The sequence below is a fragment of the Aegilops tauschii genome, chromosome 5 (genome assembly GCF_002575655.3).
Source record: "Aegilops tauschii subsp. strangulata cultivar AL8/78 chromosome 5, Aet v6.0, whole genome shotgun sequence".
NCBI classification, from domain to species: Eukaryota; Viridiplantae; Streptophyta; class Magnoliopsida; order Poales; family Poaceae; genus Aegilops; species Aegilops tauschii.
The window spans coordinates 351,103,366-351,126,919 of NC_053039.3; the positions used below are offsets into that span (position 1 = coordinate 351,103,366).

Genomic DNA, 23,554 nt, shown 5'->3' on the forward strand with positions numbered 1-23,554 from the left:
TTGCCATCATCGGCAAGCATAAACTGCCATAAAAATGTTCGATTTGCCATGTCAAAAAAATCTGTCGTCAGATTTGCAGTCGAGTCCAATGTAAAAATGCATTTTTTATTTGACATTTCCTTGGGCCTTACTATTTTTGTTGAAAAACAAATAGCAGATGCACTCCTCATTCAGACCACTCACGAGCCCACCCGAGCCTAGCCCAACCCAGCAGCCAAGCCCACCCACCCATTGCGTAGGCGCGAAAAATAGCATATTCCCAGCGCGCGTCATCTCCCTTCCCCGCCAAAACAATCCGAATCGCCACAATTTCTTCACTCCAATGCCGAAACCGACCCCGCCTCCCGCCGGCCCGGTCCCGCCCCCGCTTCGCGCCAATTCCCGCCACCAACCCACCGCCGGCGGCTATGGACATGTCGGCGATCGCCGCCCGCCTCGGCCTCTCCGGCTCCCGCCCCGTCGTGCGCAAGGCCGCCGAGCTCCGACCCCTCTAGGACATCAACTTCGACTCCTCCGTCCTCGGCATCGTGAGCATCCTGCACCGCCCCTGGAATCACCTCCTCTCCCTCGACCTCTCTGTTGTACGTGTCCCTGATGCTGGTTTCGCGCAGGGGGAGGTGTGCAAGGCCATCATCTGCCTCGAGATCGCCGCGACCAAGTGAGTTTGGCTTGCTCTCCAAGTGCTCGACGGATTGCCCATTTGGAGGTTCCTGCCGGCTGTTTAAGGCATGCCTGACCCGCCTTTTTTGTCTGATAATTGAGCAGGTTTCAGGTGATATTTGATCGGTCAGAGGCGGTGTGGATGAGTGGGATGTCGGAGAAGGCATACATTGCATTTCTGTTTCACTAATTCATGCGTGCAAGTAACGGGTATTGATGAATGGAGCGGTTTCTTCTTGTAGGACGACATTGGATGTGCGCGAATTGGGCATTCAGTTTGGTTGTGTCAGGCTGATACCTTTTGTGCAGAAGGGATTCGTGCTGTGAGTCTGCTCCCTTTGGTAGTTCTGTTGTGCCTCAAGGCTAACTTGCTATTGATGTCTGGTTATGCAAATTGGCCTGCGATGCAGAGTTTTGGATGCTTGAAGCCTCGATTGATGTACTGATGGTAATACTGTATGCTTCAGGTACAAGGAGCGTTTCTTGGCTGCATTGCCTCCTTCTCGGCGCTCAAGCACGGACTTTGGTCGGCCAGTGTTTACTGCAACAGTGTTCTATTTATGTGCAAAGAGGCATAAGGTGACAACAGAATCATTTTGCATGCTCGTTGGAAGCGTATAAATGATTTGTTGCTTTTAGTACTTAATCTTTCCTCAATTCCCCTGCAGCTCAAAGTTGACAAACTGAAGCTAATTGACCTGTGTGGTACATCTAGCTCTGAATCTACAACGGTAATGGACTTGATTTGTCATATCTTTGCATGCAGTTGCGCATTCCTGCATCTCATATATACATGTTTAGATTGGTGCTGTTTCATTATCCTGTTTTGACTGTTATTTGTGCTGGCTGCCGGTTTCGACATCTATGGGAGACCTTTGTTTTGATGTTTCTGGGATAGCCAAGGAGAAGAAGGATCCAACCTCCATCAAAGGAAATAGAGGTATGCACACATGCTCTAACATCAATGCAATCATTCTTCATACATGATAGCTAAAAGTTTGTGGGCTGGGTAATTGCCATTTATTGCAACAGCTTGTAATTTGCATTTGTTGATGCAGAGTTGCTGGATTGCCTAGCAAAAGGAAACATGAGGATGACAGCGATCATTCCGATGAATCATCGGGGGATGACAATGATGACGAGCTAGATGTACGAACCTGCTTAATATGAGTTGCTTTTCAAGCATTACTTTAATTATTAGTTGTGAAATTCATGACGTAAAACTACAAGTGTTTGGTAACTGATCAACCAGAAGGCACTAATGAAGTGAGATCAAATGCATCTGCATAATATGCAGCATAGACTTGCAGCTAGTAATATTGTTATAGCTTCCCGTTTGCCACATATGTGGATGCTGGTTTTTGACACATAGTTTGCAGTTCGTTGTTCAACACATTTTTCTTCTTTCAATATCCTTGTTGTGACTGCTCTGCCTGATTCCTGCACTTTCAGCTACCAACTCACAAAAGGCACAAGAAGATGGAGAAACAAGCGTACAATCAGTGGAAGTCTTCAGTTATCTCCACGAGCAAGCAAACCAAACCAGGTTGGTATAGGAATACTTTGCAATTGCTTACATCCCTGTGTATGCCACTGGCACCCTCACACTGCCCATCAGCTAAAATGACCTCTCTCGCTGTTTTTTCTTAAGACCCTACGAAGCCCAGGAAGCAAGCTCAGCTGAACTTCAAGAAGAAACCGCCAGACGCCGCCACCAGCTAACTAAATCAGCATGAAAGGAATGGAGCTGGCCCTTGATGCAAAAAGGGCACTTCTTGCTCCATCCGTCTTCGTTTTTGATATGTTTGTAAGAGCAACTCCAAGGGAGAGACCCATTTTGTCCGTTTGGGTCATCCGGACACAAAACTTGACCCAACGGGGCGACCCAAACGGACGCGGGTGCCCGCCTGCTGTCCTCCCTGACCCAAACTTGGCCCAAATATAGGAAAAATGGGTACGAAGCGGACACAAGCGGACGCTCTCGTCGACCGCTGTCGCCCGCTCGTGTCCGCTCCTGGTCCCACCTAGCAGTGCCTTGCCCACGCACCGACCGAGCCGGCTCCCTGCTAAAGCCGCCCGTGCAGCCCACGCCTCCATCCTGTTTCTTCTCATCCGCATCCACACATCTCCAGAACAAGAAAAAAGATCTCCCTTTCCATCTCAATCCTACTCCTCGGCCTCCTCTCGCTGCCGGGCCAAGCATAGCAACCGATCGGTCGCTGCTCCGTCCATCCATGTCGTCGCTCGCCGTCCGCTGCGGGCTGGAATGGGAGCTCGGCTGGCTCCGGGGCCTCTTCACGGCCGCGGATCTGGCGGCCGCCGACCTGCTCCTGTAGCTCAGGGGGGACTACGAGGCGGCCGCCGCGGCGTCGAAGGCCACGATCTCCCCCTCGCCGCGCTCGGCGAGCTCGTGCTGCGAGGTCCCCATCAAGGAAGAGAAGGAGCGGGTCGTCGAGGAGACGGCGCCCTTGCCGCTGGGGTCGCTGGACAGGCGGGCGAGGAGGAGCTTGGCAAGCTCGTTCCTCGAGGACCTCATCGTGGTCGGCGAGGAGGAGCTGGAGCCCCCGCGGATCGCCAGGGAGACGGTGCCGGCACGGAGGAGGCGGGGCGCCGGTGTAGCTGCTATCCGCTCTATCCTCTTTTGGGTTCTTCCGTTGGATGCCCGCAATGTCCGCCCCATGTCCGCCAATCAGACATGAGACCCAAACGGACAAAATCCATGTCTGTTTGGGTCCCTGCGTTGGAGTTGCTCTAAGGCGCTGACATGGTACAAAGTGTTGTGCAATCAGGGGATACTCTTCTGTAAATGTTTCTGTCTTTTGGGTAGAAAAAGTGGCGCGTGTGAAAAGCTCTCGACGAACCTTGCGCTTTTGCCTCCACTGCCAGGCTGCATTTTCCTAGTCTTGGGTCGTTGGGTTTACAATTTCGTAGGGCATTCGGATGTTTTCAGCCGTTTTCGGATGCTTGGATCGCCCCTTTTCACGCCGTCACCGGTGGCCGCTCGCGCCTCCTCTATACGGCTGCTAGCGTCGTCCGTATTTTGACATCCACTTTACTGAGTTCTGCCTCTCGGCAATGGTCAGCGTGATTCATACAAATTCCTCTTTCAAGATCACGAGTGCGCACCACAGTGATTAGGTCGGCGGCACATTTCTTTTGATCAAAGAGGAGCTTCCCCCCTCCGATTTCCATTAAGGGAAACCAAAAGCGAGCTACAAGATCTAGTTCACCGCAACCAAGTTCAGCACAACAAACTCAAAAGGCTAGAAGAAGGACCCAAACACAAAGCTAGGAACAAGGACCCAAACACAAAGCAAAAGCGCCATCCTATCCAGCAGCCAGACCAGCCCGAACCCCAGCAGGGTCAAAAATTCAGGCACATTGTTAGTACTAGTACATAATTGTGTGTATATACAAGTTGCGGTAGCAGCCGGTGTTCGTCAGATGCGTCGCCGAGCACGCTAAGAGCATCTCCACTCGTCCGCCCCCAGCGCATAGGTCGGCGCTCTTTCGGGCGCTTGCCCGGCGATTTTTGGCCCTAGGGGCGATCTACGTCCCAGCCACGCCCCCAGGTGCCGCCCCCAAGGCGTCGCAAATTCCAACTTGGTCCGTTTCCCGCTTCCAAAAAAGCCACCAGTCCAGCGATCAGCGCCACAGTTCGGCGATCATGTTGCCACAATTCGGCGATCAAATAACAAGTTCGGCGTGCAAAAGAAAGGACGGACGCATTGCATCGAGCTCAAACGACGGTGTCGGCCTCCGGCGTCGGTGGAGTCGGCGTGCGAGGGCTGGTCAGCGTCGGCGCGACTTCTGTGCTGGGCGTCGTCGAGGCATCATCGCTCGGGCTTGGCGGTGGCGTAGGCGTCGGCGTGGGAGTTGGCGCCGTGGTCGACGGCATCTGGTTCAGGCTGAGGCCACGCTCCGCCAGGTACCACGCCTTGACCTGCTCGTCCATCGCCGACATGTCCACGCCGCCCATCAGGAAAGCCAGGTCGGTGTTCCTCTTCTTCGCGGCGACGTTGGTCCGGAGCAGGTCGAGCTTGACGACGCTGTTCGTCATCAACACCGACCACTGCGCCTCGGTTTTCTCTTCCCGCTGGGCGGCTCGGGTCTGGGCGTCGGCGATGCAATGCTCGATGGACTCTTGCACACGCGCGGTGGCCAACTCGGCATGTTTCCCCTTCTTGGCCCCTTTGTTGCCGTCCGGGCGTCCGTCGGCCACGCCCGGTGTCGGCGTGTCCGGCTTGTACGTCTCCTTGGCCTTGGTGAGGGTGCGCCTGGTATCCGCCCACTTCTCACACTTCTGGATCCGCTTGAAGACATGGAGGTACTTGAAATCTTGGTTGCTGCTGTCCTGGCGAAACATGGCGAACATCCGGACCAGCTGCGCCGAGGAACAACAGTAGGCCGGCGCGAACACGGCGAAAAGAAAAGGGAGACCGACGTGCCATACCTGATCCTTGATGCTGGCGCCGCTCTTCGGGCGAGCCGCGATCTCTTCGACGATCCCATGCCATTTGTTGCACGTCGTTTGGATGAGTCCCCCAATGGTTCGCCATTGCCTTCGACCCGCTCTGCATGTAGACGCCTTTGAAGTAGGGGTCGACGAGCTTGCGCTCGTCGAACTCGGCCTTGATGCGCTCCCAATACGTGTCGATGCTCTGGTTCGTGCCGGTAGTCGGGTCGAGGCAGATGACTTTCCACGCTTCATCGAGGCACTTGTCCTCCTTGGACGCCCACTTGATGCGCGGCTCGCCGGTCCTGGCCGCCCGCTTCTTCTTCTTCTTCTTCTCCCCTTTCCTCGCCGGAGCAGGCGCCGTCTCCTCCTCGTCCTCGTCCTCCTCCTCTGGCTCCTCCTCACCGTAGTCGAGCTCGCCGTCCATGTCGCCGTTGAGGTCGATTGTGTCGTCTTGGGCGGTGAACCCGGGGAAGGCGGCGGCGGCGGCCGAGCCGGTCGTGATGATGTCGTTCATGTCGGCCTCCGTCGCGTCGGTGTCGCCGAGATGCGACGAGGAGGCTTGTGAGAAGAGCAGCGCGCCACGGCGGAGAGGTGGTGTCGGGGAGGCTGCGTAGGCCGGCGGTGAGTAGGTGTACGGAGGGTACTGCACGCCGACGAAGGCGGGCGAGGGCATGCGCTGGGCCGGGTGACCATGGGGGAAGGTGATGTTGGGGTTGAACCCGTCGTGCGCGTCGCCGTCGGCATAGCCCGGCGACGGCCTGCACCCCCATGGTTGTGGCGACGACGAGAAGCCGGACGGAGACCCGACGCTTTGCTGGCTCCAGGACGCGTACGGGCCGTGGCCGCCGGGTGGATTCATCATCCCCGCGCGAGCCGCCTCGGCCTGTTCGGCCGAGCGCTCCGCCTGCTCCGCCACCGCCGTAGCCGCGAGCGCCGCCCTGTCCCGGGCCTTCTTGGCGTTCGTCCTGTTCCGTCGGCCGGTGGTGACAGCCTCCCGGCGCTGAACTTCCGCCCTCCAGTCGGTGTTAGACATGTCCGGGGGCTTGGACGGCGGCGCCCTCTGCTTCCTCTGCTTCGGCTGGGCGGCGGTGGTGATGGCATCCGTCGCGGCGCGGGGGACCACGTACTTCTTCGGCGGCATGGCGGCCGGCTGGGAGGGGAGGAGGAGGAGATTGGCGGGAGGAATGAATAATGAGAGGGAAGCCGAGGGGGGAAAGTAGGAGGAAACGGCGGGAAAAGGGCCTCCTCTCGCCGACAGAGCGGCCCCACGCTCCTTTTCGCTTCTGCCGGTGCCTCCAGGCGCCCCTCGGGCGCTTAGGTTCGGCTCGGATTTGCCGGCTGTTATTTCGGCCTAAACCGGCGCTAAATTAGATCTGGGAACGCGACTGGACAGATTTTCGGCCACCGGCACTAAAAAAACGTCTTTGGGGGACCTGTTGGTGGCGCGGGTGGAGATGCTCTAGCTGCACATTCTGAAACTGCCCGGATCGGCACGCACGCATACATGTTTCTCTCGTGAGCGACGGTTTTGGAACGTACGCACGTTCGCTCGTGAAGCAATTCTAGACACGGTGAAACAGTACCCGCCGATTGGTAATCGGTCGATGGGTATTTTGTCGCCTGTTGATCGTCGGCGATGGCTTACAAGCGCCATGTCCAGTCTCACTAGTTCTGCATGCACGGCGGTGACTACTGAATAGTGAGGTATCACCTTTACCTACCTAATTACGTTTATCGCACTTCACGTCGGTAATATAGATTGCAGAAACGATCGATCACGAGGGATAGCAGGCAGCAGCGTGGAAGCAAAACAAAAGTGGAGACGATAACCAGATTGCTACAAGAAAAGCTAGGAGGAGCTTTAGCTACGAGAAACTTAGGCAAAAAATGGACACAAGTCGCGGCCTAACACAGCGACCCATACGCACGGACGTTTGTTTTTTGTCCGTCCATGACCCATTTTGGCCCAAATTTGGGCGGGGACCTTATCGGCACGGACGCGCATGACGCTCGCCAATGTCCTTCTACTGGCCCGCGCATCGGTGGCAGGTCCACCCCATTTCTCCCTTCCTCCCCAAAAACTCTCCCGCCATGGCCGACGTGCCAAACCCCGCCGCCGCCTTCCCGCCCGCCACTACTGGAGGCGTGGCCGCGCGCCCCCTTGAAGAAGAAGCCGAAGAAGGAGCTCACGCCGAAGGAGAGGGCCCGAGAATCAGAGAAGAGGGCCAATCAGAGGGCCAAAGATGCGAAGAGAAAGGCCGCCGCCAACGCCACCCTCCTAGCAGCGGCCGCGCAACAGTATGCCTCCATCAAGGAGAATGAGACCATGATGGTCAAGTCCATGCAGAAGGTCCTCCTTATGCTAGGATTCGGTCGACCCACGTCGGCCATTCTTACCGCCGGCACTATGGCCGCGGCGAGCACGAGCTCGTCGGCTATTCGCCCTCCATGGGCGGGGTCGCCGCGCTCGTCAAGGATGCTGCAGATGGCGGTACTCCAACTCCCACACGAGCCTGCAGCAACCCGCCCCTCCACCTCGCCAGGTTGCTCGGCGAAAGTGAGCATGGTCGCGCCGCCCACCCCCTTTCCGTGATCATTGACCTCAACGCCACACCTATGTCCGGCGCCAGCCAGTCGTCCACCGAGATGCAAAAGAAGCGGCCTAAGGTGATTCCAACGACCAACCTACCACTCGCTCGCAACCTGTTCGATGAAACATCAGCCCAAGATGACCGGGCCTACTACCAGGATTTCATGGAGCATATCACCTTCGAGGATGGTGCCGGTGGCGAAGGCTACGATGGTGAGGAGACCCAAAGCCAAGACGGTTGCGACCGCATCAATGGTGGCCAAGATGTAGATCACATGGTCGGCCACCAAGAAGAGGCCGATGGCCAGGGCGAGCAATGGCAACAAGAAGTGTTCTCGGATTTGAAAAAACTGTTCATGATTTAAAAAAAATGAATTTGAAATCTTTATTGGATTTTAAAAAATCATAGGTTTAAAAAGTGTTCTCAGGTTTCACAAAATGTTCACCAATTTAAATAAATATTCATGATCTCTAAAAAAAGTTCATGAATTTAAAACAAAACGTCTATTCAAAAAAGTTCACCAATTCAAAAATGTTCACGAATTCAAAAAATGATCATGAATTTGAAAAAAGTGTTCTCGAATTTCAGAAAATGTTCACCAATTTTAGAGAATGATCACGAAAAATATGTTTGAATTTTAAAAAATGTTCTACCACTCAATAATTGTTCACAATTTTGAAAAAAATGAATTTAGAAAAATATTTAACGGTTTTAAAAATGTTCCCGGATTTCACAAAATGTTCATGAGTTTGAAAATAAAAAATATAAAAAGGAAAAAAAAGGAAAGTTAATAGAAAAGAGAAAACGAAAATGGAAAAAAAAGGAAAGTACGAAAATGAAAAAACAGAAAAAGAGAAGAAGAAGTGGGACTGGTTGGACTGGTGCAAATATACGTAGTTGGGATCCCACCTCCGGCCATGGCCTTGATCCCGTTTCCCCGATGATGGATTTATGCCCCCTACATGCCACCCCGCTCACCATCAGCCAAAATCTAGATGTATCTTTGATCCTCTGCCGGACTCACTCCCATTGTGAGGTTTGAATTTTAGGTCTGATTTTTCAAAATTCGATTTGGTTCTTTGATCTCATTCCCTAGGTTTGCAATTGCCACCTTTATTTCCTTTCACACCGTTTTAAGAAGACCTTCACATGAGTTTATTTTTCATGAGTATATCCGAATCGGTCGATCGAGGTCAGAGAGCCAAATGGGCCAAGTACAGACTTGTCAGAGCTCCTCATGACCAATTGGTCGTCGTGGTAGCGCCGACCACCATCGTTCTGGAGGACGAGGAGGAGGAGAAGATGGTGGGTGTTGTGGTGGAGCCTGAGGATGCTCGCAATGGCGAAGCGGTGGATATGGTGGTCAGGGCGTTGGAGCCAGGTGACCGTACACTGCCCATGGAGGTGGACGATTACAAGCCTCAAGGCTACCGCGCCCCAAGCGCCTCCAGGCTCGCTGCGGCTAGGATGTAGTGCTTCTTGGGATGGGTTTGAATGGATGTAAGCTCGATGTACCCCTCCCTCCTAATGAAAATTGTACTCAATCCCATTCAAACTGCCTAAATCCCTAGTCTAATATGCCTAAACCGAGTGCCCAATTGAGCCCGGAAGATAGACTAGATGCCTACTGCGCGATGCGTAAATTGGATGTGGACATGGTATAAATCGATTCCATCGGGACAGAGGGCTTACCGCCATTGCCGAGCGCCTGTCGGTGAGGTGGTGAAGCTGGTGATCGACGTTGGTGCTCGCCATCCAGCTCTTCGCTCGGATGCTCGCCACCGCTGCTCGCTGTCCAGATCGCCCGCCGGTGTGAGAGTGGAGAGAGAGAGCGGTGAGAGAAGGGTGAGGGTAGTTATGACGGCGCTTTCGAAAACAACACGACGTCTCGAGTGTGGCTCCATCTGTGCAGCCTCCAACGCACACATACCTTTAGTTGCATCGCCCTGGCCTGGTTGTGAAAAAAGGCCGATTCAAGCGTTCCTACTCAGCCAAAAACATCGTGTGGGCTAAAATTTAGGTGCAAGACAGGCAACAAACGAGCCAAAAGAAAAATGCAACGCGCGGGGCAGGTTGGACCTACATATGCATGCCACTAAACCCATCCTACAATATCATGGTGAGTGCCCAGCCAAACATGGCGGCCTACTAAGAGAAATATACTCCCTTCGTTCCTAAATATAAGTCTTTTTAGACAATTCAAATGCAATACAACATACGGATGCATGTAGACATGTTTTAAAGTGTAGATTCACTCATTTTGCTCCGTATGTAGTCACTTAATGAAATCTCTAGAAAGATTTATATTTGAGAACAGAGGGAGTAGTAGCGAATGCCTAACCAGGTAATGAGCTTCAAAATTGCCCCGTCTCCTTTCAAACCTAAATTGACATGATACTGCATCAAAAGAATCATGTGAGCTTTGCAGGGGAAAAAACACACGTGTGAAAACTCTTCCGGGCAAATCAGGCATCGACATTCGTAGCCGTCGAAAGCATTCGGTTTTTCTCCCAAATTCATCCAACCTAGCGCTTTCGGTCGCCACATTTATTGGTCCGCCGGTGGCAGGTGCAGTTCTGAACCTAAGACGCCTGCCCATGAATCGGAAGTGACCGGCAGCCCAAAGAATGAACGGTTTTCTCCTACGTTTGGTGCCGATCAGTGACAGCGTGACACTGACCGACCATGCCTGACCCAGCCACGAATAGTTAGCCCCGCACGCACGGGCCGAGGACAAGGTACACCCACGCCACCATCACCATGTAAACGAGGAGCAGGAGGGGACGGGTGTAATCTAACCCGTTGGAAGATGAGTGAGGATATTGGGTTAGCTTTGATTGATTACGTTAGAACAACTTCAACGGGTCGACCTAAATCGTCCGCGCTTGTCCGTTTGAATTAAAACACACAAAATCGTCGGCCTAACGTATAGACTCATTTTCATTTTGTGTTCATTTTATATTTGTTCGGACTCATTTTCGTTTCATATTTGGGTCAAAAGTGGACACAAAGCGAACGTTTTCTGTGCCCGCCTCGTCCGTCTGTGTCTGGGCCTGACCCATGTGTGACCCGCACACCTCTCTCTCGTACTTATTTTATTCGTTGGCCCTCGAACCTCGCCGCCCCTGGTCATTGTCCCCGCACTGCTGAACGGGTCAGAGCAGGCGTCGTTGCTCTCCTCGTCGTCCTCGTCGTCTCCATCTCGATGCGTCGGAGTAGCATCTGCTCCACCAGCACGCTCGCCTCGCCGCTCCCTGTGCCGCTCTCGCCCTCGCCACCGCCTCCCCCACACCCGTCCGCCTCTGCTGGACCGGTAGCCCCCCGCGCCGCACCCAGCCGTGCCGCTCCTGTGCTCGCGCAGCTGTAGCAGAGGACAGGCGGGCTCGTCCTCGTTCGGGGCCCGTGCTCTGCCATGGCGGGCTCATGCTCCTCCCGCGCCTGTGCACCGGCGTGGGGCGTCCGTGCTTGCGCGGCCTCGCCTAGCCGCGTCATGCTCACCGTGTTGAGCCACCATGCTCGCCGCGAGCTCGGGGCTGCAGTGGAGACCGCGGGTTGGGGTGGCACCTCGCGCTCAGCTTGGAGCGGCGGTTGTGCTCCTGCAGGTTTGCGCGAGCTTGGGGCTGCGGTGGTAGCTGCGGGGTGCGGTGGCGCGAGCTGGGCGAGCAACATGGTGGAGCTGCGGGGAGGGAGCAACAGGGCGGCAGCAGCAGCGACCGTGCGTAGACGACGCTCGTGCTCCGGCGTCGTTCCTCCCTGCAAGCTCCCTACATGCTATGTGTTTGACGAAATAGCGAGGCGAATATGTCAAGAAATCCCTGTTTGGCGCATCGGTCGACCCACTTAAAAAAAGACACGAACCATCAGACGGACGATCCAAACGGACAAAAAATGACAATTAACGTCCATTTCAATCCGCCCGCTGGAGTTGCTCTTGCGCTTCCGTTCCCTCGCCACTCATCATACGTTATGTACCAACCGTTCCTTCGCCTCCGCCGTACGTGCATGCTGCGGGCGCGCCACTGAACTGGCTAGCTAGCTAGATGGATCACTTCGTAGGAGAGAGACTGCGGGGTTGGTGAACCGTGTGCACGTCGATCGACTGCCCGTGGCCATGGGACAGAGCGATCGACGATGCATAGGGTCAAGAAACGGGGGACCTGGTCAATCGATCGATCGAGTAAATCAACTTTATCACATACATTCGTTGATGAGTCCCAGCCCGAGACATGCGATGCACGAGCAGTATATACTCATCCTGGTAAAATAACCAACCTGCGTTCTTAGCAGGCCAGACATCTGTCTCGGTCTAAGAGCAACTCTAGCAGACACCGCAAAAAGCCCCAGCCCGTAAAATAACCATCAAATTGCGGGTCGGGACCAGAAAATTTGCATGATCAGATCCCACATCCCGCCCGGCCCGCAAATTTTTTTGCGGGGCGCGGCAAATCTTCTTCCCCAACCTCTATCTTCACGGGCTGGGAGGCCGACCCGAGCTGAACCCCTATCCGGCGCGAGATTTGACGGGAGGGACATATCCGCACGCCCTTTCCCGCTCCCCGCACCCTCCGCCACCATTGCCCCCCCCCCCTCCGCAAGCTCCGGCTGCTCCTCCCCGGCCTTCCCTCGCCGCCATGGACGACCCCATGCTGTCCCCCGTCGCCGTCGAGGTCGCGCACGCCCCTTCCGCTCGGGCGGATCTCGTCGCCGGCCATATTGGCCCCGCCGCCGTCGCCCAAGCACACGCCGCGCTTGCCCGCAAGCGGCAGGGCAACGTGGTCGTGCAGGACGGGAATCTGGCTGCCCCCACCGCGATGGCCCGCGCTCCGGGCGCCAACGCCGCAGTGCGATCTCGGCCGGCGGCGGAGAAGGCCGGCAAGGCCGCGGGCGCAAAGCGGAGGAAGGTTCCGGCTTCAAGGAAGCCACCTTCTTCAACCTCTCACTCCATCCCCCCGCAAGGAGGTGCTCCGGCGATGCCGTTCAACGGTGCCGCTCTCCCCGCAAGCGAGGTGTTCGATGAAATGGCCGGAAGGTATGCCTCTTCGGTCTTGGCGATTCCCTTTCATTTTTCGCCATTATTCTCGATAGCTCTTGACTTGTTATCGTTCGCTATAGCGGTGGTTCGAACAATGCAACAACCGAGTTCGTGAACTTGTTGGACACGAACGCGGTTGACATTGATCAAGCCCCTTTCGAACCATTCGACTACAATGAAACGGAGGGCGGCGTGGATGATCATGGTTGTGCGGACGAATTGGAGGAGATCGAAGCGGAAGCGTTTGAGCAATCGCAAGCAAAAACTGGGAAAAACCAAAGATCGAAGAACTACACGATCTTGGAAGATCAAGCTTTGATCCAAGCATTGAGTGTGGTGTCTCTTGATGCATGCACGGGTACTTCTCAAACCGCCAAGAGATATTGGCAAAGGATCGAAGATCAATACTTCCGCATTATGAAAAAGTATCCCAATAGGACTCCACGCACATCTCGATTGCTTCAAGGTCGTTGGGAGAATATCAAGCCTATGTGCAGCCGTTGGGCAGCTTGCTTGGAGCAAGTACGCAATGCACCTTCAAGTGGCACCGTGGAGTCCGACTATGTGAGCTTGTTTTGCCTTTGTTCAAATTATGCATCATCATATTGCATCATGGGAAATGATTGGATCACTTTGTTCATATTGTGCAGGACAAGATTGCTCAACATAGATACAAGGACATGGAAGCTTCGGAAGGCAGATTTTTCAAACTAGAGCATTGTTGGGAGTTGCTCCAAAAGTGCGAGAAGTGGAAGTTGATCGACAAAGAATCCCCACCAAAGAGAGGCTCACTTACAAACATGAGTGAAGATGAGGATGATGATGGCCCAAGAAATTTGCACAAACCCGATGGCGACAAGAAGACTAAAAAGAAGATGAAGAGAGAGCAAGAAGCATCGAGCTTGAGGGAGAAGATTGATGCCATGATGCAATCAAACGAGTTGATGTTGTTGAAGTCGTTGGAGATCAAGAAAGAGTTGGCCGAGAAGAAGGCAAAAGAGAAGCAAGAAAAAGGCAAATGCTCAAGGAAGAGGGGCTCCGCAAAGCTGCCATTGAGGAGAGAAAAGCACGCGCCTCTGAAAACAAATCGATGTCATTGTTGCTCGCCGAAGAGAACAAGATCATGTCAATGAACCGCAATGATATGGACGACGTCACCAAAACATGGCATGATATGGCAAGGAGAGAGATCTTGAAGAGGAGAATGGTCGCCTCGGCCGCTCCGTCTTCCAGTTCCGGTGATGTTTTCTCTGCTCCATATGCTGGCAATGTGGATGATTTTGGTGCGGGAGTTGGAACAAGCGACCGAGGTGGATACGGTGGCGCCGATGAACTTCAAGATGGACTCCATGGCGCGGAGCGAAGATCGATCCCCAAGATGATGCCGGACATGGGCTCAAACCTTTGCATGCCCTCTTTTGCGTAATGAACTTCGATTTTATTTGCGCGCAAACTGTTTATGTTGTTTGAATTTGAACTTGTTTATGAAACCCTATGTCAAATGCGAGATTTGCAGTTTTTCTGATTTGCGGGTCGTCGCGCTGGTGCCCGAATAGAACCCGCATAGCCGACCCGTAAAAAAGCATATTCCGCGAATATACTTTTTTACGGATCCGTTTGGGGGTCTGCATCTGTACCAGTCTGCGCCGACCCGCAAAAGCGCTTTTGCGCGAACTGCAAACGCGTTTTCCGGGTCGGCGGGATGCGGGGTTTGCTAGAGTTGCTCTAATGCGTTCCGCCACGTGAAGTTTCAAGCGTGACGACTTTATTGGACATGGTCCGAGCAAAGCCAGCGTCATTAGTTTTTCTTTTCGGGGTAAAAAGGAGTTTATTTCATAACTATGGTGTTACAGTCAAAAGGCAAAAGTTTCTTGATACAAGAGGGTCCTTGGCCTAATCACACAGCCGTGGGACATTCCAAGCAACTTACTTGTCCAAACAATCTGCCACATCATTTTGTTCACGACGAAGTTTCTGAGGAATAACTCCCTATCCTTCATTGTTGCCTTTATCTCTGCCACTCAATGACCATATGTGGAGCGAGAGAGACCATCAGAAAAATGAAGTTGTCAGTGCCTCCGCAGAATCAGACTGAATGATGACCGGTAGAGAGGTATGCTGGGCAGCCAGTGCTATACTCCACCTCCAAAGAGCCATTACAGCTGAAAAATATGTACCGGTAAGCTGCAAAAATGACTATGCCGTCGTGATCCCTAAGAATCATGCCCGTTGCTGCCGTACCATTCAAGAATGACTCGTTCACCGCAAGGGCCACCTTCGCCACCGGCGGTGCCGGCCACGGAGAGGGCGGCGTAGATGTAGGGGGTTTGGCGTCGACGGCCTCCATGCCTCATAGCATCTTACCCTTGAGAGTCTCCTTGGTGCTTTACTTCCGGGCATCACCAATTGATTTGTAATAGCTGTCCAATGCAAGAAGATCATCGTCACGTCCACAGGCAGGATCTCCTTATCATGGACCAAATCATTACGTAATTGCCAGACGCGACATTTAAGCATGATTACGATATCTCGAGAGACCTCCGTACAAACTAGCAAAACATTCAAAAGCCAGCGTAGTTGGTTGGCCAGTTTGGAATCTTGGAGGAGTTGTGGCACATCTAACACTTGCGATCATGAATATTGATCCGAAAAAGATTTAGGAAATTGCAACGATACATATGGTTATTCTAATGAAAAACTACAAGTGCAGAACTCATAATCTGGATTGTAGGTGTAACTTCAAAAAAAAGTAATCATGCGATGAGCTGGTTGACTGCAAATATGATTTTGGGGCCCACCTGTAATTGACTCTGCACTTGGCTTGGCTGACATTGCTTAAGCCAGTATTTGAGCTCGGCTCATCGAGTCAACTCATTTGAGTTGTCACCTGCTTTATAGTTGACCCATACGAACGATGCCACCCCTGCAGAGAAGAAGGCGGCAATGGCCTGTCCACGATAGAGGGTGCAGAAGAACATGGAGACATGGCCTCAGGCGACAGAACAAGTTCACGAAGAGTTGCTTTTTTTCATATAGTCCCAAATAAGGATCAGGTTCCAGTATTAAAGGACTAACATAACAAAAAACAACATCTTGGAGGTTCCAGTGCAAATAACTACTAACAACAAAAGAAAACTATAGACAACGAAATAAAATATCGATTACATGGGGGTTAAACACACCTCGGGTCACACTGGTAAGAATTACTGTTGATCGACCCCCAAAGCTCATCTTTTTTATTGCCTCCTCAATCTTCATCCATCACTGCTTCAGCGTTCGTGTTGTTATCTTCATCTTCTCCAGATCTCCTCGCCTCGAGTCATAAAACTTGACCCTGCACTACCCCTACCGTTCATCATGCATCATTAGTGCTTCCTGTTGCAATAAGGCGGCTCCTTGCTCCATCATTGCCTGATTTTTTTTAGTATGTAAGCCCGCCTAAAAGTGCATAAACATTAGGCTTCGACGCCATCTTTGGTGAGGAGCTAAGTGTCATTGTTAGGCTTCAACACCATATCTGAAGCTGTTAACGTCGTCTGCTGGCTTGTCAGGGGAGATGAGCTCGGTGGTTCTAGCTGAGCTCATAGATCGTCTCAAGCCGGGACAAGCGTTAGGTTTAAGTGGTGCGGTTGCGTAGACCTAACAATTGTGATCTACACCCTCTGTTCACTAATGTAGAAAACTGCCAAAATGTCCTACATTTAGTGATCAAGGTAGTATGTTTAGCACTATAGTATAAGGCTGGTCATAGTGGGAGTAACATAGTAGTAACATAGATGCCACATAAGCAAAAATGATGAGGTAGCAAGTAGTTAATGATGAGAGAGGCAAATAGAGTAACATAATATGTTACCATCACATAGCGCTTCCCAATGCAAAATGAGTCTACAAAGTAATAAATGAACCCATCTATGTTACCACGCATATGACACTACCCACTATGAAGGTATAGTAACATAGACTAATAACATACTATGCATGTTACTAGTCTAAGTTACTTCCACTATGACCAGCCTAACGGATAGATAGACCGAGAAAGAACTGTCTTTAAATTATGTGAGCTATTGTCACTCACAGCTCTCGTGGACACAAAACGAACCCAACATACCCAGGAAGAAAAAAACCCCACGCGAGTGGGAATTCTTGTGCAATTGCAATATGTAATGACGTGTCCTCCCAACCGTCAGATCACGCCATGCAGGGACGACCCACTGGTAAAATCACCTTCTCTGCATGCGCCACGATTTTACTTTCGTCCACACCGTGATCCAACAATGGATGACGAGAAGCTCCCTTTTTCGCAAGAGTTAATCATGGAAAGTTGGAAACCCCCTCACCAAACTCACCTTGAGACGCCTATAAAACCCAGGCCCCCTCCATGGAGTTGCTGCACTTGCACCGGCCGCGCACTGCACTAACCACAGAGATCGATGGCCGTCCAAGTCGTGACGTCCGAGCTGGTCGCGCCGAGCGAGGCCACCCCGCGGCGCGCGCTCTGGCTGTCCAACCTCGACCTCGGCGCCAGGAACGGCTACTCCCCGACCGTCTACTTCTTCCGAGCGCCCCATCGCGGCGACGGCAAGGCCGAGTCCTTCTTCTCGGCCGGCGTCCTCAGGGCGGCGCTGGCCAGGGCGCTGGTCCCGTTCCACCCCTTCGCCGGCCGCCTCGGCGCGGGCCGCGGCGGCCGGGCGGAGATCAACTGCAACGACCAGGGCGCGCTCTTCGTCGTCGCGCGGTCCGAGGCCGCGCTCGACGACTTCCAGGGCTTCGCGCCGTCCAAGGAGATGCGCGACATGTTCGTGCCGCCGTATGACAACGCCGGCGCCGGCGCCCCGTTGCTCATGCTTCAGGTTTGCTGCATGGATCATCTTCTATTTTCGCGTGTACTACTTAATTAATCGATCATTTTCCTTACGTGCATGGCGTACTGTATTAGTGCAACTGTATGGGAGTGGGAAGATTAGAAGACTGAATAGATTCTTTGAGATGAGAGAGATGGTCAAGGTCAAGCGCACCAACCACACGGGCTCTGTCTCAGTTCATCCCGGTGACGTATAAGCACCGCAGTTTGAACTCCAAACATGCCAATTCTACAAGTTGATTAGCCTGTCCTATTAATATTTCGATTACTAGTAGTGGTGGCTAACTAGCTTCACTCCTAGTAATGGTTAGCGCACCTAAACTGATTATAACAGGCGACGTGTCGGCATGAACGCAGGTCACCTTCTTCCGGTGCGGCGGCGTGGCGCTCGGCACGGCGATGCACCATTTCGTCATCGACGGCCGCAGCGCCTTCCACTTCATCCAGACGTGGGCCAACATCGCCCGCGGGGACGCCAGCGCCACCGTGCCCCCGTCCCTCGACCGCACCCCGCTGCGCGCGCGCTCCCCGCCGGCCGTCCACTTCGACCACAGCCGCGAGTACCGCCTCACCACCCCCGCATCAACCGATCCTCCTGCCGCTGGCGGCGTCAAGCCGTCGTCGGAGTACGCCAGCGCCATCCTCCGCGTGACCGGCGCACAGGCCGCGGCGCTCCGGGCGCGCGCGGGCGCGCCCCGAGTGTCCACGTTCCGCGCGCTGGTGGCCCACGTCTGGCGCTGCGCGTGCGCGGCGCGCTCCCTGGCGCCCGACGCCGAGTCCCGCCTCTACACCATGATCGACATGCGCGCCCGCCTCTCCCCGCCGCTCCTGGACGCCTACTTCGGCAACGCGGTGGTGCGCACGTCGGTGTCCGCGAGGGTGGGCGACCTGCTGTCCGGCCCGCTCGGGTTCGGGGCGCGGCGGCTCCGCGCTGCGACGGGGCAGGGCGACGAGTACGCGCGGTCGGTGGTGGACTACCTGGAGACGGCGGACATGGGGGCGCTGCCGAGGAGCGGGCTGCCGGGGACGGACCTGCGGGTGATCAGCTGGATGGGGATGCCGTCGCACGACGCCGACTTCGGGTGGGGCGAGCCGGCGTTCCTGGCGCCGGCGCTCATGTTCTACCCGGGGTTCGTGTACCTGATGAGCTGCCCGGGCAAGGGCGGCGACGTGGCGGTGGCCGTCTCGCTGGAGCCGGATCGCATGGCGAGGTTCAAGGAGCTCTTCTTCGAGGAGATGGCCGCCATGGAGTGAGACTCACCGTAGCCATGATCGTGCTACGTCCACGTGATACGTGTAATGTGGAACGTGCACGTGAGAGTATATAGTACTAATAACTGGCAGAACTGGATGGGGGGTGTATGAGCATGGCTACCGTTCTACGTATACACTTCTGCTTGTACCCTTGAACTGAAGCAGAATTATGCCTTTTTCAGACGAACTTCATACACAAATACTACTCGTGTATAATCAGAATTTCATGCGAAAAAGGATCAAAATTACTCAAATACTACATGCAAAAGAACTGCCAGACCATGTGATCCATTTTTATTTTTATTAAAAAAATTGAGAGAAAACGTGATCCGAATTTGAGTAAGCAACGGGCCGGGGACTGGGCCCCACAGACGCAGCGCACTGGGCGGGCGGGCCCAATCAACGGAGGGGCAGTTGCGCTGCGAGTTCGCAACCAATCTCGCGAACCAACGCGCTATCGGAGGGCGAGTCCGTCTTCCCCTCGGTGCCTCCGTCCCAAAACCAAAACTTCCCTCCACTTCAAACCAAACCCTAACCAAACCTCCGCCCCGGCTGCGACATTGCATTGCAATGGAGTTCGCATACAGAGGCCGAGCAACCGCCGCGGCCGACGGCGTCGGCGTCGGCGATGGCCGCCGCCTCCCCGATCCTCCGCCGCCGCACGGTAATGAGGCTCCGCCGGGCCCTCTCTCGTCCGGGACTGCCAAATCTTCTCTCTATTCTTACGGCCGTTCCATTGTCTATGCTTTGCGGTTTGTGTGAAGAGAGTGAATTTTTCTTGTGTTGAAATTCGTTCCTGACTGCACATTGTTTTTTTTTGGCGAATCGCAAGAGAGGTTCGGGGATTAGCGTGAGATTGTTTTGGTAGAGTGTGCAAATCTAAGGGAGACAGATGATCATTCTTTGATTTAGTTCTTGTTCACCCTAATTCTCAGTTGATTTCATAAATTTGTTCATACAGTTATAAAAATATCACTGTGATGTAATGATTGGTTCATCCTGGGCAAAAGAGGAATGTAGTATTTGTTCTCAGAGTTACCAAAAATTATGAAATCTTGCACATAGCAAAATACCGGATCGACGGTTTTCGGCGTCGACTGTGAACCAAGAGATTCTTCGACGAATGAGAATTAGCGAAACTGTACTTTTTTGGTAGAGAAACCGCTAAAGGTTTGTGTCTGAACATATAAATCTTTAGAAACATTATTCACAAGTCTATGAATAGGCTATTATTTACCACTGCAACGGCGCACGCCATTTCCCTGGAACACTATGCTCCGTCGGCAGTGATACCTTAAGCTCTGTCACCCACAATGCTCTGCCCCGCAATCCTGCCTGTGCCTGGGTCGTGTTCATTTTTTTGGGATTAAAAGTAGCAAATCACTGCAAACTATATTTAAGAGTGGTAGATCCTTGAAAAGATACCTCCAGAAATCCAAAACTTCCCTATTTTATAATGATTATATTATGATGTGATGATCATAAATACTTTCTGATTATTTTGATGTTACAACATGTGATGCCATGAAAAAGAATATCATATGATGCACGGTTAGTACAATACTTTGTCCTTTTATAGTACTGATCGTTCTGTCCATTGGCAACGAGAAGGCAATGATGCTGACTCACCACAGGCAGACATGGTGGCGCTGGTGTTCAGGAGGGAGCAGCTGCTGCACGAGCTCCACAAGGAGCGCATCCGCCACGATATGATCTTGTGCGAGCTTGCCCAAACAGAGCGTGCCATGACCGCGTGCTTAGCAGGGCTTGGCGCTTTGCGTGGGTTGCCGTTGATGACGCCACGGGAAGAGGTGATGTACCGCACGCCGCGGTCCTGTGAGGAAGCTTATTGGTGGTACAGGAGTCCCTCGGGGCAAGTGATACCTCCTGTTTACCCACACGTTGAACGGTCGCCGTCACCAGTGCCGCAGCGAAGGCCAGTCGATGATGCTGAGCAGCATGAACGCGGCAGCTCATCTAGGCCAGTTGTAGCAACTCCTTCAGCGTTTCCTGAAGTGGAACTATTCCGGTCACTGAGCAAGGACCCTGCAGTGGAAGAAGCTTTGGTACCTGCTGTGACCAATGTCGTTGCCAAACCAGCAGAGCCAGCATTGTTGCGCAAGCAGGTGGCAATAGAGAGCCGTGTCGCTGTTGATCATGAACACGTAGCAGGATTGAAGCACAGACATGCCGTGCAGCTGATGGAGAATGGAATTCAGACAAGTGAACAGTTAAAGCGTGCAGCCATTGGTCAGGAAAGCAAAGCAGGATCGAAGGACAGCCATGCCGTGCAGCTGATGGAGAGTGGAACTCAGATAAGTCAACAGCTAAATCATGTAGCCGTTGGTCAAGGAAGCAAAGCACAAGCAAAGGACAGCCACCCTGTGCAGCTGATGGAGAGTGGAATTCAGATAAATGAACAGCTAAAGCGTGCATCCATTGGTCAAGGAAGCAAAGCAGAAGTGAAGGACAACCATGCAACGCAGCTGATGGAGAGTGGAATTGAGAGAAGCAAACAGCTAAAGCGTGCAGCCGTTGGCCGAGAAATCAAAGCAGAAGTGAAGGACAACCATGCCTTGCAGTTGATGGAGAGTGAACTTCAGAGAACTGAACAGCCTCTTGCAGCTGTTGGCAAGGAACAGGAAGCAGGATTGAAGGGCAGCCATGCCGTCCAGCTGCTGGCGAGTGGAATTCAGATAAGCGAAGAGCTAAAGCGTGCTGCCGTCGGTCAGGAACGCAAATCAGAAGCGAAGGACAGCCATGTCGCGCCGCTGATGGAGAATAAAATACAGAGAAGTGAACAGCCGAAGCGTGAAAATTTTGGTCAGGAACGTGAAGCAGTAGCAAAGGATGGCAATGCCGTGAAGCTGACGGTGAATAGAATCCAGAGAAGTGAACAGCCAAAGCGTGATGTCTCTGGTCAGCAGCACGAAGCAGAAGAAAAGGATAGACATGCTGTAAAGTTGATGGAGGAGAGTGGAATCCAGGGAAGTGAACAGCCAAAGCCTGCTAAGCCTACCATGAAAGATTGCATCGATGAACGGAGGCAATTGCCTCACCAACATGCGCTGGCTGGCAAGAAGTCCCCATTTAATGAGCAGAAGAGACCAGCATTCAACGAGGTGAGTGGCTTGATCTTTTAATTTGTTCTTGTTTGTTTCTGCTTCCATTTGCTATTGTGGTGTCGCCAATAGTTAAGTTGTGGCTGATTGGCAATTGCTCACTTCAGTAATATCTTCAGTGACCAACATGGCAAATACTTTTCCCTTGGTTTAAATGAAACTGACACACAATCCTGGTAGCCACTTCGGATGTAACGTGTTAATCAACATGTATGTGCTATATAGGAAATGTGAAACATAAATGATACCAAATAGCTTACTGATCCCGTTTCATAGAAGTGTTGAGTTACTTTAGTTAGGCAAATTCTTTGGATATGCAACTTACTTTAGTTATGCAAACTTTTAGTTAGGCAAGTTCTTCAGATATGCAACTACTTTAGTTGGGCAAGTTCTTCAAATATGCAACTTAATATATTTACATCTCATCGTCAAAATTTATTGTAGAACTTGATTGTAGTAGTAGTAGTAGTAGTAGTAGTAGTAGTATATGTGCCTGAGTTTACCTTCCTTTCACTAGTCTTTTACTATACTAATGCTCCATAATCTAAACAAATTTTCAGCCTAATACCCAAACCACGCCTAGTGGGGTGAAAAGGAGACCGGTTTTTGGACCGGTTGTGACAACTCCATCACCGAAGAGGCAGAAGCCACTTGAAGAATGGAATTGCACCCTCTGTCAAGTGAACCTGACCCGTGAAGAAGACTTGATGCAACACAAAGCAGGCGAACTACACCGGTTGAACCTTGAGACATTGCGTTCCAGGCAGAAAGCCTTTGGATTTGACTTGCGCAACCATCTCAAGGGCAGCAGCCACCAGGAAAGCGCGCAGGCCCTGCACACAGAAGCCGGGAGCCACCATCTCAAAGGGAGGAGTCATCAGGAGAGCGCACAGACCCGGCAGGCAGGAGGAGGCAACGAGGAGGGCAAGCGTTTCGTTGACCGCAGGGGTACTGAAGGTCCGAAGGAGCAGTTTGTAAGAAGATTTCCCTTCTGCAATTTATGCAAAGTGGAGTGCACCAGCGAGAAGGTGATGCAGTCGCATCTCGCCGGGAAGAAACACAGGGAGAACCTTGAGGCACGCCATTGAGAGGCAGCAGTTGCAGAGCGGCAGCGGTTCGTTGTGAAGTCTCGCGTTTATCGCACGACGGGTTAGTGTCTGATTAACGTGTGAATCTTCAAATGTTATTAGCACGGCGCCCCTGCAACTTCCCATGTCGGTGGCTGCACCGGAGTTTATTTCTGTGAAGAACTTAGAAGTCTCTGGTTACGTGTTCATGTCACCGGACTGTGTCCCTATACCCTAGCTAGGTGTCAAAATGTTCCACGCAGGTGTACATACTAGTGTAACGTTCTTATTAGGTTTTCTGCTATATATTTCTAGTTAAAAACTGGAAAGGAGTGTTCCCTTTTTTCCCTTTTGGAAAAGAGGGGACTACTCATTTCCGGTGCTGATTGAGTTGAGTTCACAGGCTTTAATAAGATAGTAGCTGTAAGTAATACCTGAGCTACCTTGTGCTGTCCAGGTTCTGAAGATGTGTTGTACTGCATGCAATCTCATCTGTTCCGTGATTTGA

At 52.6% G+C, this 23,554-nt stretch overlaps 3 protein-coding genes and 1 non-coding gene across 4 annotated transcripts; 3 read left to right on the forward strand and 1 right to left on the reverse strand.

Annotated features, from left to right (window-relative positions):
• The first annotated feature begins 299 nt into the window (after positions 1-299).
• LOC109737075 (origin of replication complex subunit 6) lies at positions 300-2,589 on the forward strand. The gene is made up of 8 exons (XR_012184850.1): positions 300-527; positions 612-658; positions 766-823; positions 903-983; positions 1,128-1,239; positions 1,329-1,600; positions 2,113-2,206; positions 2,312-2,589. It is a non-coding gene; the product is annotated as an origin of replication complex subunit 6 (transcript).
• Positions 2,590-4,399: 1,810 nt separating this feature from the next.
• Positions 4,400-6,260, reverse strand: LOC109737071 (uncharacterized). The gene is made up of 2 exons (XM_045228639.1): positions 5,223-6,260; positions 4,400-5,155 (listed from the first exon to the last, which is right to left on the reverse strand). The coding sequence occupies exons 1-2, from the start codon at positions 6,258-6,260 to the stop codon at positions 4,400-4,402; spliced, it is 1,794 nt and encodes a 597-aa protein (XP_045084574.1).
• Positions 6,261-6,549: 289 nt separating this feature from the next.
• LOC109737074 (hydroxycinnamoyltransferase 4) lies at positions 6,550-19,036 on the forward strand. Its single transcript, XM_020296297.4, has 3 exons — positions 6,550-13,306; positions 13,393-17,592; positions 17,961-19,036. Exons 2-3 carry the CDS (start codon positions 17,173-17,175, stop codon positions 18,855-18,857), a joined length of 1,317 nt encoding a protein of 438 aa, XP_020151886.1. The 5' UTR covers positions 6,550-13,306; positions 13,393-17,172; the 3' UTR covers positions 18,858-19,036.
• Positions 19,037-19,306: 270 nt separating this feature from the next.
• LOC109737073 (uncharacterized) lies at positions 19,307-23,477 on the forward strand. Its single transcript, XM_073500381.1, has 3 exons — positions 19,307-19,521; positions 20,469-21,979; positions 22,540-23,477. Exons 1-3 carry the CDS (start codon positions 19,428-19,430, stop codon positions 23,065-23,067), a joined length of 2,133 nt encoding a protein of 710 aa, XP_073356482.1. The 5' UTR covers positions 19,307-19,427; the 3' UTR covers positions 23,068-23,477.
• Positions 23,478-23,554: the final 77 nt, after the last annotated feature.

Bases quoted from the DNA above. Each gene is read 5' to 3' on its own strand.
- LOC109737071 (XM_045228639.1), bottom strand. From the start codon at position 6,260: ATGCCGCCGAAGAAGTACGTGGTCCCCCGCGCCGCGACGGATGCCATC. The intron at 5,156-5,222 runs GCAATGGCGAAC...ATCGTCGAAGAG, and splicing joins ACATGCAGAGCGGGTCGAAG to ATCGCGGCTCGCCCGAAGAG.
- LOC109737074 (XM_020296297.4), top strand. From the start codon at position 17,173: ATGGCCGTCCAAGTCGTGACGTCCGAGCTGGTCGCGCCGAGCGAGGCC. The intron at 17,593-17,960 runs GTTTGCTGCATG...GCATGAACGCAG, and splicing joins CCCCGTTGCTCATGCTTCAG to GTCACCTTCTTCCGGTGCGG.
- LOC109737073 (XM_073500381.1), top strand. From the start codon at position 19,428: ATGGAGTTCGCATACAGAGGCCGAGCAACCGCCGCGGCCGACGGCGTC. The intron at 19,522-20,468 runs GTAATGAGGCTC...GGCAACGAGAAG, and splicing joins CGATCCTCCGCCGCCGCACG to GCAATGATGCTGACTCACCA. The intron at 21,980-22,539 runs GTGAGTGGCTTG...ACAAATTTTCAG, and splicing joins AGAGACCAGCATTCAACGAG to CCTAATACCCAAACCACGCC.